The 16,622-nt window shown below is 33.6% G+C and overlaps 3 protein-coding genes and 3 non-coding genes across 7 annotated transcripts; 1 reads left to right on the forward strand and 5 right to left on the reverse strand.

Annotated features, from left to right (window-relative positions):
- The first annotated feature begins 2,276 nt into the window (after positions 1-2,276).
- GRX8 (monothiol glutaredoxin-S1-like) lies at positions 2,277-2,591 on the forward strand. The gene has a single exon (NM_001308901.1). The coding sequence runs from the start codon at positions 2,277-2,279 to the stop codon at positions 2,589-2,591; it is 315 nt and encodes a 104-aa protein (NP_001295830.1).
- A 3,279-nt stretch (positions 2,592-5,870) lies between these two features.
- LOC101214859 lies at positions 5,871-7,487 on the reverse strand. Its single transcript, XM_011661036.2, has 2 exons — positions 7,357-7,487; positions 5,871-6,502 (listed from the first exon to the last, which is right to left on the reverse strand). Exons 1-2 carry the CDS (start codon positions 7,410-7,412, stop codon positions 6,316-6,318), a joined length of 243 nt encoding a protein of 80 aa, XP_011659338.1. The 5' UTR covers positions 7,413-7,487; the 3' UTR covers positions 5,871-6,315.
- A 39-nt stretch (positions 7,488-7,526) lies between these two features.
- Positions 7,527-7,599, reverse strand: TRNAR-ACG. Its single transcript has one exon. It is a non-coding gene; the product is annotated as a tRNA-Arg (tRNA).
- Positions 7,600-9,307: 1,708 nt separating this feature from the next.
- On the reverse strand, positions 9,308-9,380 carry TRNAR-ACG. Its single transcript has one exon. It is a non-coding gene; the product is annotated as a tRNA-Arg (tRNA).
- A 69-nt stretch (positions 9,381-9,449) lies between these two features.
- TRNAR-ACG lies at positions 9,450-9,522 on the reverse strand. The gene has a single exon. It is a non-coding gene; the product is annotated as a tRNA-Arg (tRNA).
- A 1,146-nt stretch (positions 9,523-10,668) lies between these two features.
- On the reverse strand, positions 10,669-15,617 carry LOC101214618 (BTB/POZ domain-containing protein At1g03010). 2 transcript variants are annotated; one of them, XM_004136003.3, is made up of 4 exons: positions 15,056-15,617; positions 13,176-13,242; positions 11,632-12,828; positions 10,669-11,538 (listed from the first exon to the last, which is right to left on the reverse strand). In XM_004136003.3, exons 1-4 carry the CDS (start codon positions 15,274-15,276, stop codon positions 10,996-10,998), a joined length of 2,028 nt encoding a protein of 675 aa, XP_004136051.1. In that variant the 5' UTR covers positions 15,277-15,617; the 3' UTR covers positions 10,669-10,995. The 2 variants fall into 2 exon arrangements, with proteins under 2 accessions (XP_004136051.1, XP_031745052.1); XM_031889192.1 differs by lacking the exon at positions 15,056-15,617 and adding an exon at positions 13,330-14,658.
- Positions 15,618-16,622: the final 1,005 nt, after the last annotated feature.

The raw sequence follows: 16,622 nt of genomic DNA on the forward strand, positions 1-16,622 counted from the left end.
AACACCAAGTAGAGTACCACTTGTCCAAAACACACTTATAGAGAGAGAGGAGAAAATTCCAATGCCTTAATTGGGAATTTTTGTTATTCCTCATCCCATAATTGATCTTCATAATTCTTTCTATAAGATTTGCAAAAACTATTTTCATTTGCCCTTTCAATGAAACAAGAGACAAACTGAAAGTTCAATCTCATGTTACTTCCACTTGGAATTTTTATCAGACAAACAAATAACTATTGCTACTTCTGAACCCTCAAATCAAAATTTGAAATTCTCTTACAATCTATTTTAGTTAATTACAAATATAGTATGCACCAAAATTAATGATAGAAACACTTATTTGATACATTTTAAATTTAAAACATAAAACACTCGCTACACATATTCTAAAGTTTCGATTTCAGTGATCCACTTAACACAATGTACCTGTATTTCTTATTCTTTCTCTTTTCTCCCTTTTGTTATCTCTACTTTTCAGTTTTCACAAAATATTAGAAATACAATTGAGATTGAAAATTACTATGAAATTGTAATAAATTTTTTATATGATAAAGAGTTTCATAACACTGTTATCTTCTATATCTCCTCTTTATCTAGTTGTCTAACTCCTTTTTGGATTCTATTTATGTAGGCATGATTGGGTAATGAAAAAACAAGTTTTTTTAAAAGAAAAATAAAATAAAATAAAGTTTATTATTAAATTAAATAAATATGGATACCAAAGATTTTCAAACCTAAATGTTTGATTGCCACATCACCCAAAAGTATAATGATCTAACATCTAAGTTCATCACAATTCACAAGTTAGTTTAATCTAAACTAACAAAAGTAAATCAATATTATTTTAATGTGAATTAGTATAATTATTTTTTATTTTCCATTGCCCCTAAAATTGTATTAAATATTTACATTAACACATGTTATATATTAAATTTTACCAAAATAGTTATCAGACATGTTTGTAATTTAGTTCTTACAAGAAATGAAAATGTGATGAAGCAGATCTTTAAGAACTAAACTTACCTACCTTAAAGCAGTAATAGTAAAGGCATCATAGCTAATTGGACACTTCACATATAGCCTCAAATATGAAAATTGATTTATTAAATCAAACATGTAGCCAAAAGAAAATGTAGAAAGAAAACATTGTCAAAAGTGAGCATAGTTAAAAAGCAATTAACATGTTTACTTTAAATGAGGTTAAATGAGGTTGAAGGTTTAATCTCTCTTTCTTGTACTTTCAAGGGAAAAAAAACGTTGAACCTAACAATTTTGTTAAATTCTTTCAAATTTGAACACAAATCATATTCGCAGCACATGTGTTTTTACCTGCTTGGGAATAGAATATTAGAAGCATTTACCCCTTTCAAAATACACAAACACACACACACACACACACACACAAGCATTTTTACCTACAAGAAATGCAAAGAGCCAAGAAGATAATTTGGTGGGACCTTCAATTTGTCATCTCCTTCCATGTACGGCTGATGGGAAGATCTTCATGCTGTTGTTGCTGGAAGATTAACTTTATCAAAGCATCTTTATTTCCCAAGATCTTCCTTTTCCAGCCTTTCCCTGAATTGTTTTGTCACAAATGGCTGCAAAATCTTGCTCATGAAAAAAGGAAAATCCATGACTTTCTTTTTAAATTGGATAAGCCTCAAGCTCTCATCTCCAACTAAGCAGATGCTCCAAAATAAGTTAGGCCATGACAGGTTCAGCAATGTGAAAATGACAAGGAAATAGAGAATAAAAAGTACACAAGATGTCATGGTTGGTACCACTATTGTGGTTCTGGCTCTCAAATATTATGAAATATGGACAATGAATACCAAAATAAGAAGCCTTAGCCTTTTACAAATTGGAATTTACTAAATGGCTAAAAAAGGAGAAGAAATGGCTCTAAAATTTAACCAATCTCTTATTCATTCTTTCAGAGTGGTACTTCTAGCTTTGATTTGTGCATTAACTATCTCACATTTTCCATGAGACTCACCTTGTCATTATCAAATATCAAATATCATGAAGGGTATTTTGGAAATCTGCGTACACATTTCCTGAAAGTTATATTCCTTTCTGCTGTTATTCAATCACAATAGGAAAAGAAACCGATTCTGATATTCCAACTTGCATAAAAATGAACAGCTAACCCCATGACATGAAATCCCACATCAGTATAAATAGACAACAATGGGAGCTTTAAACTCATTAACAGAACAAAAGAAAAAAACCAAGATTTCCTTCTAAACAGAAAAACCACATTTCCAAGAGCCATGGATATGAATGCAGTGAAAGGGTTGGTAGCTGAGAAGCCAGTAGTGATCTTCAGCAGGAGCCAATGCTCAATGAGCTATACAGTAAAGACACTTATATCAAGCTTTGGAGCTAATCCTACTGTGTATGAGCTTGATGAGATACCCAATGGGCATCAAATTGAGACACTGTTGCTTCAACTAGGATGCCAGCCATGTGTACCTGCTATTTTCATTGGGCAGAAGTTAATTGGTGGTGCAAGAGAGCTCATGAGCCTGCAGGTCAGGAATGAGCTTATGCCATTGCTCATGAGTGCCAGAGCTATATGGGTTTGAAAGAAAAGCTGAATTTCAGCACACAACTCTTGAGAAGTTTGCTGATAATACATGTCTTTTCTTTTCTACTTCTTTCTTATTTTCCCCTTTTTTTTCTTTTTTGTTGGATGGTTTTGGGGGACTGTTCACTCTATTTTGACTTCCAAAGTTGAGAATTGAGAGAACTTTTTACCCTCTCTTGTTCTTCATGTCACACATGCTGACATGCTAAGTAAAGAGGGAATTCCTTATGCACTTACAAGACAGATAATGAATCAAAACAGCTCATGTTGTCCTTCTCCAAATATGTAATTTTCTGCACCTTAAAGACATAACATGTAATAAAGCATACGAGGGAAGTGAATGAAAAATGATCATGGAAATAAGTTCAGTCTCATATTGTCTACACTAGTGACTTTGGGGTCCCATAAAGAGTAAATAATGATTTAAAATTTTTCCTAGAAAGAAGATGACTTTTTGCTTCATCACTAACTATTCAACTCAAAACGGAAATTCTAAGGAAATGTATATATCTTAATATTTTACCGTGATTCATTTTCCACAAGGAGTCGAGGACTTTCTTGTTTTGAAACCGAGAAAGATAATTAAAGGTTAAGCATCCAAATAAATGCGATATCAAGAGATTATCTTGCATTCATTTTCTATTTTCTTTTCAAAATGTTAAAATCAATAATTGACCCAAAAGCTTAAATTGATGAGTTATGTTAAATTTATTTATATCTAACACCTTTTAACACAAAAAAATGTCATTTTAAGAATGTTTATGATGCCCCACCACATCCTCTTGCTTACTTTCTCTCTCCCTCTAGGACTTTCTCTAACTGAAACTTCAAAGTGAAAATACTTGAAGTCATTTATCTGTGTAGTTTTCTCCACAAAAATGACAGAGAATTGAAATTGTAAGAACCTAATCTACAACCACCCAGAACAACTTGACAAGTACATCAGTAATAAGAACACCCTTCTTCCATTCAAGAGCTAGTAAAAGAGCCCATAACAGTCAACCTTACCTTTTACCTGATCTTTATAACTTTGTATTCTAAAGTCGTAAATAGTAACTAAGGCCATAAATTTTCATCTTGATTTGCACATCTTCAACATTTAATCAACTCATCTAGGTGGTTCAAGTCATAAATTCGCCTTCAGTGGCGATAATATTGATGAAGACAGACCTCTTTGTTCCTCCTTTTTCGCTTTCAGAAGTTTCATCTTCAACATTAAAGAATGGCTAATAAATGAGTTCACACTATGATTCCAACAAAGTAAAGAAAGAAGAATGTTGGATTGGATCAACATATTTTCTACAAGATAGAGCAGGACCCAGGTTGATGTTAAATGTCTCGTGAACTTGTATGTGTAAGTGTAACATAGGGAACACGGACATTAATCAATTGGTGCCCATTCACCAGCAGTTGCTGTTAGTTTCCAATGATTCCAAACCGACAGTCAGCCTGTTGGTGAACCAGAGGTCACTGTTACTGTTGGTCGAGTTCAGTTAGAATTTTTCCAAATCCTCCAAAATCCACGAGAAAAGAAAATTCCCGCCTGCACATATTAAAAACTGGCTAGTAGACTATTTCCGATCAAAATGGAACTATCAATTGAACATGAGACAGAAAACAGGTACCAACCACTTCCACTGCTCCTTAATAGAAGATGGGTCAACCCACGTGATCAAAATTCCTAACAGAATAACCAACTACATCCCAAAAAACCCACACTATGTGCCTCAAACTCCAAAGAGATTTGAGAACTTCAAGTGCTCTGGGACTTTCTCCTATGCCAATCAGGAAGGCAGACCCTCTGATCTCTCCCAGCAAAGATTTATTGAGAGTATGTGCAAGAAAAATAAAAATATTGGAAATGGCCAATTTTTCCTAAGAAGTTTCTTAGAGCGGATAGTTGCAGGTACACTGACTTAAGGGTTTGAAAGCTATAATTTCTTATTGATATTACAATAATAGTTTCGATGACAAGAAAATGTACGGTTATTCATTAAAAGCAGACCCTTTTCAAGGAGAAGATATACTATCAGCGAACTTTTTGATATCACAATGAGAATCCAGTATTATGTTCTCTTACAATCAAGTTTCTGTTCAGAAAATCCTTAGTCACCTCCCTAATAAAACAACCAATGTAAAGGACGTGGCCACCTTATACAGACGAAATGTAGATGGAAGGAAGTAACAATATGGGATGTTATTTCAAAGTTAACAACGAGTTCAACTCTTGCATGAAAAAAGCTTGTAAGGTTTTCCTTTACCTTTATATAGGCTACTAGTTACTCAAGGACATTTATAGTTACTCTTTGGCATGGCACATTCAATGGAATATCCATGCACATCTTCGATCATTTCAAAAGAATGACAGAACTTTCCATGAACGCTTTGATTCTATAGTTCAAAGTATCGCAATCATTGACAATAAACAAGCACTATAGAGCAAAGAAACTTAGCTTGGTTTTTATCCTTCCTTTAAGAGATGTTTGAAATAGATTGAATGTACAAAATGGACATAGAAACTGCTTTAAGGAACTAAGAAATTGGAACAAGTCAAGTGGAAGATTCTTTTAGTTGCAACAACCTTACTCCCAATAAATTCACTCAACTTCCTACGTAGAATTTATCTCCTTAGCAAGCTTGTAGAATCTTGTCAGCGAGGGGTAAGTGAAGAAAAATGTTACTTTTCCCACCAACCACTTCCGACAAAATCTGCAAACAAATGGTAGAAGATGTCAAGGGGAGAAACATTCATACAAATTTCTTGCCTGGATAGTCTATAATCTCTAAACGTTGATATGGCCCTTTCATCTTGTACCGTTCAAGCAGTAGAAAATTAATATTTATACCATTGTTATCCAACTAAAATCTTAAAATCACCTAAACAACTCCTCTTTGTCCAAGGTAACATGTAACCGTTGTGTCTAACATTTTCAATATAATTATTACCTCAAGGGGCTATCATATGTTTTTTCGCTAAACCACTCAAAGGGAACAAAGTAAATAGAGAAAGGAGAGGAGTAGGGTTTCCAACTTTAGCAAGAAAGCGTGTAGTACTCTAAAAGCACTAACCGACACTAATGAGAACATCTTTCTTTCCAATCATTCAAGATTGCTTTGGATGACACTCATCGACATTGAATTAGTGGGAAGTATTTTCACAAGAAAACAAAGCTTAAAGAGGAAAAAAAAAAAGTCAGGATGAAAGGGACGAATGGATGAACAGTTAGGTGGAAGAAACTAGAAACCAAAAGAAATTATTTGTGTGCTAGCCATTATAGATTCTTATAGATTTAGAGAAGTGAATTTGATGGGAGGTCTGAATTTACAAAGAAGAATTAAAAAAAACCACCATACATTCAAGTGCACTCCAAATGAAGTTCGAAGTCTCAAGTTCTTCCCTGCTATATGACTAACTACTTCCCTCCCTTACATCACAGTCTTCATCACTCTCTTCAGATGTGTCCTTTCGTTACAATGTGTTACTAACAGAATTTACAAAGGAAAAGATCCACATGTCCGTAGCTGCTACACGCTTCTTTCAACCTAGTTTGGATGGCCCAAAAAACTTCCTTCAAAAAAAATTATAATAACCTGAAGGCTCAATAGTATTAACAATTTCTTACTTTTTAGTGAATGTCACCGTTTGATCTAATTTTATTGAGAATCTAATAAAGAAATTATACAAGATGTTTTTGAAGATCACTATAGAAACAATTTCTCTCCTAGCTATGGTTACTTGAAATACTGCTTTGTTTCTCAATAATTGTATTCCGTCGCCAATTATTAACTGCTTCCCGAACAGTGGATTGTGCCCGGCGCATCTCCTCAGCAGAAAACTTGTGTTCAATAATTCCCAGAGGTCCAGGCTGCAAAACCCTTATGACAGTTTCCATCTCTTGCTCCAGTTGTCTATATGAAGAAGGGAAAACATTATGAGTTGTTCTAAAACAACAATAAAATGCTTGTGTTTTTAAAACTATTCTTAGAAACAATTAGGTAAGTGGTAAAATTGAGGTTAATGTGCACTTTTCTACTGAAAGAGTTGGAAATTACTTCACACTCGCATCAATATTCAAACAATTCTACCAACATAAGCCAAATTCAATTGGCATAAGAAATGCACTCTAGACCATGAGATCAAAGGTTTGAATCTCCCACCCCCAATTGTATACTAAGAAACATTCAGAACAATTCTAAAAAGACCCCATTAGCATCTTAAAAGTTAAAATATATGCAGGTTAAGAAACTAATAATTTCCAATAGGCTACTTCTTTAAAGCAGTTACAATTCCCCACCCTCTCACAATTTTCTCTCACTTCAGAGCTTGGAAGACAAGGTTCTCCCACAAGATAGACACCCCTCGCAGCTTATTCGATTAACCAGGAACATATCAAGTAAACGTTGAGTAAATCCAGTAATCAAAATGTTCTAATCCCTCAGCTCAATTGAGGGAATAAACAAAAACACATCCAATATTTGATAAAAAGTAAATTAGAGACACACGCACACACACATTTTAATGCAGCGATGAATCAACGAATTTTCAATCAAGAATTTAGCTCATATCGGTCAAAAGAACTTACAACAAAGCCATCAACACTAGGGGGGGGGGGGGGGGGGGGGGTAAAAAAGCTACCAAAATCAAAATTACAAAACACATAGACATAAAACTGTTGTAAACACTGAGATTTGTTTACTCTCCAATGGAATTCCAGCAAGTAACGATAGTAGGAAGCTGTAGAAACTAGATTGGAGAGAATTACCTGAACAGGCCGGAGAAGGGAATGGAACTTCCGAGTCGAGAAAATGAAATTGCCATATCTCAGATTCTTTGCAATGTGCCACCGCCACGGCCCGTTGAGACACAATAAATCATATATATACAATTGAAGGAACGACGTCGTTTGAGTTTACGCAATTAAAAAAAAGAAGACGACTCCACTGGGGATCGAACCCAGAATCTCTGGTTCCGTAGACCAGCGCCTTATCCATTGGGCCATGGAGTCGTACAACAGTGCCATCTCATTTTAACTTTTTATTCTTACCTTGTTAGTAAATTACAAATTTACCTTCTTTCCTTTTTTTATTTTCTTCTAAATTTTAGATTTTTTGTATGGGTTAAATATGTAATTTCACGCCTTATGAAGATAATTTATCGTTGTATTTTAATTTCCGTAAGAATTTAATCCTTCCATTGAAAAATGTAATCCTCAATCGGTAAGGAATGCTTCATAATAATTATTATTATTAAAAAAAAAGGTTGAAACTTAATTTTTTAAAGATTTTTTGTTTGTATGATTATATTCTTATTCTTGTGGATTTAAACCGCAAGGATTAAATTAAATTGTTATTCATTAAAAGTAGTAATAAGAATTTATTTGGCAGACAATTGGAAAAATAAGAGATTCAATTAAATTAAAGTTGGGTTTTATGTTATTATATGTTGGGTGACACATTAAAATTTTGGATTCTAAATTTAAAAAATGTTTTATAGTGTTTGATTTTATAAATTTATAGATTATAAAATTAATTTAAGATTTAGTTGAAAATAAACTATTATCAATTTATTTATTAATATGATTTATATTTTTAAAATTGGTTAAATGGTAAATTTAGACTATTAGAATAAAGTAAGAATTTATTCTCTAGAGTTTGATGAAACCTTATATATAATTCTTGTTATTTAAAAAACCTTTGTAAACAATCGCTACAAATAGGATTATTTTCAATAAAATGAAAGAGACTAAATTCTATCATATGGACCAATTTTTATTTGACCTAAAATGTTTATATAAGTATTATTTTGTAACATTGTACAATTGAATAAATATTATATAGAAAATGTCTTTATATGTAGTTAATAGGGTGCTTACAAAAATATCAAAAAAAAAAAAAAAAGATAATAGAACGCATGTCCCCTTCCTCTCATTTTCTTCGTCATCTTTCTCCTCGTCTCTCATTGTCTTCCTCTACATGACGTCGTCTTCTTCGACGGATCTGAATTTTCCTCTTCCTCTTCACGTATATTTGGGTTTTTCTTGTGGGTCTTTGTCTTCCTCTTCACCGTGAATTTCAGTCATTCTCTTAATCGTGGCTTTTCGTATTCCTCCTTGCTACTCTATCCTTCAAATCTCAATCTTCATCTTGATCTCCATAAGATAGATTATTAGAAGACCTTCCTATTTAGATTTGATAAAGTGAGTGGTGTAATGTTTAATTGAATTAGATGTGAAGAAAACAACATTAATAAAATTTTAAAAACAATCTCAAAGAAAATAAGGAAATAAGAAACAGTGTTTCTGTTTCGGTTTTTTTTCTTTTCAATAAACAAGAAGCAGAAATAGTTATCAAATATATTTTGTTTATTCTTCTAAAGAAAGAAACATAGAACAAAAACAAGAAACGTTACCAAACATGCCCTATAGAGATTCATCAAACTCAATTGATTTTAGAATTTCATTGCAGAAAGAAGGAAAAAGAAAAGAGTAAACACATATTTCAGTTTTCTTTATAGAGTAATTTTGGAAATAAAGAAAATTCATTAACATTATTTGTATAACAAAATTCGAAAATAATTTTGAAGAAAATTCATTAACATTATTTGTATAACAAAATTCGAAAATAATTTTGAAGCAGAATCCTTACTTTATTATATTTTAGAATTTAACTTTCTAAAGAGATGTATTATTAGAAAAGAAAAAAGAACAATAACTTCGACTCTGCTGGGGATCGAACCCAGAATCTCTGGTTCCGTAGACCAGCGCCTTATCCATTGGGCCACAGAGTCAATCTGTTGGAAGAATCACCATAACTTTTATACTTAATATATTAACGAAAGCAAACAATATATAAAAAACGACTTCACTGGGGATCGAACCCAGAATCTCTGGTTCCGTAGACCAGCGCCTTATCCATTGGGCCATGAAGTCTACTTTTGATCCCTAAGTTTGTAATTTATAAATTTTAAAATTATAAACCAAAATATTTGTAATATTATTAAGAGTATAAATGTTGGAATCATATTTAACTAAGAGACTCATTTATGAGAGTTTTATTTGTCCCATCAAAATATTATATATGTGTATATAGTTAATAAGTTATATTGGGGAACATTCAAACACAATCACTTTCAAATGAAACATAAGCATCACATGGGTTGTCAATTGCTTTCTACCTTTTGTCCTATCTAAGGAACAAATCAAAAATCTTTGACAAATACTTTACACCTTCCATACATTAAACTTTGGGCTTATTTCCATGATTTCAAATATTTGTCTTTCCCTCTATGTTATAGTATTAGTAATTATTGAACTTTTGAGTGTGTTTTGTGGAATAGACAATGATAAAGTATCTTTTCTTTATTAAGGAATAATTTGAGGTAGTTTGTAATTAATTCCTTTATTTTGTTTATTTTTTATATGAAGTTTATCATGTTAATATTGGAAAGTTTTGTCATCAAATAAAGTCAATCTAAGCTTAATTCGAAAAGTTTAGTTGGAATACGATTGTTAATAGTGCAAAGGCATCGTGATGCACAAGGACTCGGCACCACACTGCTTCATTAACCATATGCTCTAGACTATACATTTCCAATTACATAGTTGCTTGAGTTGAGACATTTGATTTATATGCACAAAACTTAAAGCATAATACATGAGTTGGGTTCAGAATCGTCGTGAGACAATTCAGTCAATACTTGATGTGGACAATAATACATTGAAAGGACTTTTCGCATAATGAGAAGGATAGGAAGGATATGCTTCTAATGCACGATAGGAATGCAATAACTCCTAGTCCGACCTAAGTCCTTTACTACCAATGGCCAAATATTAGGTATGTTCTTATTAAGATAGCTTTAGAATGCAAGTTGAGAGAACGTAGGAAGTTTTTTTTTTTCCTTGTTGTAATGTTCATTGCATTAAAAAATCTACTAAAAGACACCGTTGTAACCTAAGATAACAAATTTGTATCTACGAGACTTTGAGATTACAAATACAGAAAACAATTCTAAGATGCATTGCTTTTTTTTTTTTTAATAATGGGAAACAATGAACTTCTGTCAAATTATTGCCAAATGCATATTAATTTAGATAGTAACATATATGTTCATATATAAACTTCTGTAACAAGATGTTATACATTAATAAGATAGATCCACACAACTTGGTGAAAGAATACATGTAATTAAAAGAATATGGTTTCAACTCTATCTTGTTGGTGAAAGTATAACTTACCCACCAAACAAGAAAGAGAAGATGAAGAGTCAAAGTGATTGGGATGAACATAGCAACAGCCAGAATCAACACTCAGTAACTATCATCAACCTCGTATTAGACAGGATCACACTAAAAGTTACACTATACACTCTCACTTTCACTTATCCAAATTCATTAGATTCAGAGTCATGAAACCGAATGCCGCCTTCGCTTTTGAAACGGGAACCGGTTTTCGGCACTGCCCTTTGTCCCCATAGGTTTGATGCTGTTTATCCTGAAAAGAACATTGAGCTTACTCAACTTCTTAGTGAATGATTTGAATAGTTTGTTTGCAGGATGGGACTTTACAAGTTCCTGCTTCATAGAAACATGGTCTTTTTCCAGGTCAGTTAGCCTCATTCTCATTCGAGCAACTTCCAGTTTCAGCTCACGGTTCTCTCTTCTAACTGATGCATAATTGTCCCTTGGGGAGATGGCTCCACTTCCAGCGCCACTGCTCGATCGTAGAGGAAATTGGCTACCATTGGTCGACCCGAAAAAGAACTGATTGTGGTTTCCATTCATTGCATTCCTCAACCTGATTTGCTCGAAGTATAGCACTTGTACTGCCATCTGCACAGGTAGCCTTTCATTTTGTGCAGCATGGCTACATGCTTCTTGAGATAGCTTCTGACAGTCTATGGTTTTGCAAAGGCGATATCGCTCTGAATCCTTGATGTTCGGATGAACCTGCGGAGGACAATAAGAATAAGTTAAAGAATAATTAAACTGTGAAGTTGCAAAAAATTTTACCAAGAGGAGATGAGGGAAAGAGATGCTTACTTTGAGGAAGATATCTACAGCTCTGTACAAACCATCACTTACCGCCCGAGCATGATCAGGCAGTAGTTCAGCTAATGCTATGAACTTTGAGGGCATCAAATTTGTGTCGAGTGCAACTTCCGCTAAATAATTATCCAATAGCTTAGAAACCTTCAGAATCGCACTTTGTTTAGGTGAACCAGGACTGTCGAAATCACACATCATTTCACTTTCATCTCTCAAGTGATTATCTTCATCATCCTCCTCGTCCAAGTTTAAAAATATGGAGAAGATCCTCACTACTGATTCGGTATCATACATAGTGCTATGGTTGATGCCATGTGTGATTGAAGGAATCAAAACATCCTCAAGAATAGCCTGGTCCAATTGCAAGCCCATCCGTCTCTCTAAGTCTGATCGGCAAGAAGTTGAAGCCGAAGCAGTGATTGCTGTTTTCAACAAACTTGAAAGAAATGCCATTGGAACTGGGCTCTTTCGGGACTGCGTCGGTAACAAGCTAACAATAGTCTCCACAATCACCCTCTGTTTCTTTTGCATTTCCAAATTTAAGGAACTTCCCTTCACCAAATGGTGGTCTCTGATAACAAGGCCTTGAAGAGAATTATGAGCATAGTTGATTAAAATCTTGCTGATCATATCCTGTTTTAAACCCTTTGACTTCACTGCCGATAGGACCCTTTGGAAGAAATCGAGATTGAGGATAGTTAGCGACTTCCCCCACCAATCCAATGGTGTTTCTGGTTCCACGTTAACAGCATTTTTGGAGGGATAGTTATGATCCAACTTAAGTAAGCCAGAAGTCAGCTGTTCTTTGCATGCATTGCTAGCAATCGCATTGATAAGTCTGTTTACCAGATTGATCTCTTCTGAGAAAGGCAATAAACTTTCACAGCGGTGAAGAACAGATATAGAATTCGATATGTTTGGAAATACCAACTCCTTAAGATATGCTTCAGTTCTAGTCTCCAAGTTTCTGTCTGCAAACTCTTCAGTCATCTCCAAGTAATGAGAAGCACAACGCAGCATAGCGACATTTGATAATGTAATCTCAACATTTATTCCATAACAGAACTTTGCGGTTAACTCAAATGCCTCAGACCCACCAGGAATGGTAGAGAGGTTAACCCTGGAAGTTTTTGAATCTTTTGCTTCCAACAATAATTTTCGAATTTTTCCGCTCCGTGAAACTAAGGGAAACTGCAAAATATTGGCAAAGGTAAGAGCGGAGCTTCAGGTTTGATCAGTCATCTTCTTCAACTTGTACAATATTAGTTTCGGTTTTTGAAACAAAGGAGAAAAAGTTATTCACGTTAACAGATGGTTCATGAGTTATGTAATTATCGTGCCAAATATTTCTTGAAATTTCTGTTATCTAAGTAACAAAGCAGAACCAGAAGTATCTGACCTACTATCCTGTATTGATGTTAGATTGCACTTAAAAAAATCAGATCGAATTAGTATTAATATTAAAGTAAAGCTAGATGAATAGATATCACAGACTATGATTTCAAAAGATAGTCGATTGAAACCCAATTTTCCAATACCTTATGAAGTGCAAAGCTAGAACCTCCTACTTCAATCGCGAGATCACTGGAGACATCAGAGATTGGCCTGCAATTTGTCAACTGGTTAGCATGATAACAAAAAGAGAAGGATACCGAGATGTCTCATCCAAACGAATAAGCAAATCGAGCATACATGCTTGTTTCTTGTTAGTGTTGGCAGGAACCTTGTAAGATTATCATCAGCCAAACAAAATTAAAAAGAAAACTTCCCTTTTGCATGAAAGAACTGAAAGGATTTTATCTGCACCTCAAAACAATGGACAAGAACACTAGATTCGATATTATCAAACAAGAGAAGTGGCCCATTCTGATAGTGATGGATCTATTATTAAAGAACGAAGGAGACTGATAAAGTTACAAACAGCGAAAAGTTAAATTCTCAAGTTGGAGGTAGAAGGAACAGTTCGGTTCATCAAAGCAGGCTAAGACCAACTTAACGTATTGAACACACCAACAGCATTCATAAACAATTGGCCATAGGTGCCTTATGGTCAAAGAAGTAGATGCAATTCATCTTATAGAATGTAATGCCATAAAATATGGCATCCACTGTCAACTGTAGTACAATTTGTCTGCCCTTTTGTGAAAAACAAAAGATAGCAAAGCTAAAAAAATAATTGATTAGGAGGGAAAAAAACTGCATTTCACCAAATTGATAATAAAGACAGCAATTATCCCCAAGCCTCGTGAACTTGTCCCGTGGGCTCAAGATGTTCAAGGTCAACCTCAAAGGTGGGTTGCTGTTATTTTCAAATTCTACTGCACACTTGTTTTCTTCCACATTTTTTGAGGTTCTGTGAACCTGAGCTTAACTTGATAAAGAAAAAATTACAGTTTAGAGAATAAGATGTTTTATACCATCCCTAAAAAAGTTTGATCTTCGGAGAGGGGTTAAAAGAAGAAGAAAGAAAAAAAAACATGTGCATCTCACAGAGGGGTTAAAATGTATCTTATTTTTTAGAAATAGCATTACAATGATAGCTAGTGTATCTTCCAAACAAAAATGAAAACAGAGGAATTAATCTGGCCGCTTATTCAAGTTGGATGTTCAATTTGATTTAATAAAAATGTTTTACAAAATTTAAGGTTAAAAAAGAAAAACATAAACAAGAAGAAGAAGAAGAAGAAGAGAGAAAGAAAAGGAACCAAGCTTTTTCCCTTCCTTTTTTCTCTTTTGCTCACCAGAGCAAATAGTGAATCCACCCTGTCACACATATTAAGAAATTTAAGAGCTTATAGTAAAACTTGTATGGATGAAACTCGACGTCCAACGTGACCGAACATAAATCAACTGTCATAGGTACACGTTAACGGCTACAAGGTCTATTTAGTTCGAGCTTATAGTAAAACTTGTATGGATGAAACTCGACGTCCAACGTGACCGAAAATATATCAACTGTCATAGGTACACGTTAACGGCTACAAGGTCTATTTAGTTCGAATTTACCGACTCCATCGTACCCAAAAAAAAAAAAAAAAGAAGAAGAAGAATCGCAGATTACCCTACTTTTTTTTTTCAAGCAACTGCATGGCATCAGCTTCACTCTGTTTGTCTCATCGTAATGGGAGATGACAATTCAAGCCTCTTATTAGCATAAAAACACATTAAAAACTTGATTTACAAATCCAAATACTCCTAAAAAGCGCCACCATTTCAAACCCATAACAGAACACCCATGATCCTAGATTCTCAAAACAATTCATCAAACACATAACAGACTATACAAGAAAACCCAACTCAGAAAAACACAAAATCAAGAATTACACGAATTGAGAAGAAAAGGGGATGGAGTGAAGGAAAAGTTACATGAATTCATGCAAGATTGAAGGGGGGGTCAAGAATTAGTTCAAGAGATTACCACTCCGTCGCATGTCTAATACTGGAACTCGGACGAAACGATCTCTTCCCAGAAATACTCGGCTTCAACTCCGCAACAGTAACGACCCCCATTCTAAAAAACACAAAAAACTCACCACACCACAAAGACCCAACTAAGAAACTGGACTCAAAAATGGAAACCCATTTCAAATTACACGAAGAAAGTCGAAATTGTGTGGGGCAGAGATTGTTGGAGTACATTGAAAGCCCTGCATATTATTCTTCTTCTATGATATGAATTGAGAAGAAAAGAGGATGGAGTGAAGGGAAAGTTACATGAATTCATGCAAGATTGAAGGGGGGAGGAGGTGATGAGTTTGAGAAATCATTAGTTTAATGAGAAATTATAATGGGGTTAATGGTAAAGTCAATGATGGGGAAAGGGAAAAGGGATAGAAGAAACAGAGGAGTGATGGAATTGAACTTTTCGGTGAAAGGAAAGATGAAGAAATGAGGATGAACATTCCGAATTACAACTTTTTTTTGTTCTTCATTTGCTTACATGGAAACATGATTTGGTTTTTGTTTGTTAAGGGAAAAAATGGTAGGAATTGTAAAGGAATCCATTGCAATGCTTTTGGGAGTGGTAATCATGGCGATTGAAAGCCACCCACATGAAAAAGTTTGAACTTTTCTTTTTATATACATGTTAAATAAATTCGACTATATTTTAAATTTCCAAAAAGAAAAAGAAAAGCTAAATAACAATAATAATTTCATCCAAAGTATTTTAAAAAATTTATTGATTTTTTTTAATAAATAACAAAATAAATTAAAAGAATCAACAATAAACTAACCATAAAAATCAATTTTAAAATTTATTGAAATATTTGAACTAGAATTCAACCATTTGAATATACAAATCCTAAAATTTTAAAAACTCAAAAGAAAAATAGAAAATAATAATTCAATTGCACTTCACTTTACCTTTATAGAAAAATAATTAAACAAAAGAAAAAAAAAACAGTAGGCGTGCAATTTTTTCTTAAAGTTCCTTTCTATTTTAGGAAACGGAGTTTGTTTTTCAAAATTACCCGTTGAAGAGTTTGAAAGTTGGTTGCAATTTTTTTTATAAATTTTCAAAAAATACTTTTCAGTTTTTCTCGCGCCGAATGGTATTTTTGACGGTTTCTCTACATTTTTTTTCATACAGAATGGGAGAATTGAACTTCGTTTCTTAAAATGATAGTACAAACGCAACTTTATACTAGATAGTTATGCTCATTTTTCGTTTGTCTGAAAAGCACTAAACTAAAAGTATGCATGTTTACTTGAAATATATTGGTAATTGGCACATCAATTATCATTTCAAAGACCAATAGTTCGATCCAAATGTTTAAAATATAGACGATGACAAAAAATGTCAAGGTCTATATCTTACCAAACTATCGATAAAATGTTGATAGAAATTTATGAAGAAAAAAATATATAAAAACAAAACATTCGTTCATATAAATTGTTTAAACTAAATAAACCTATTATACTTGTTAGACAAGTTGAAAACTATATTCGTCTTAGTAACATCGTAATTCTTATAATTTATGTTT

The sequence above is a fragment of the Cucumis sativus genome, chromosome 7, assembly GCF_000004075.3.
Source record: "Cucumis sativus cultivar 9930 chromosome 7, Cucumber_9930_V3, whole genome shotgun sequence".
NCBI classification, from domain to species: domain Eukaryota; kingdom Viridiplantae; phylum Streptophyta; class Magnoliopsida; order Cucurbitales; family Cucurbitaceae; genus Cucumis; species Cucumis sativus.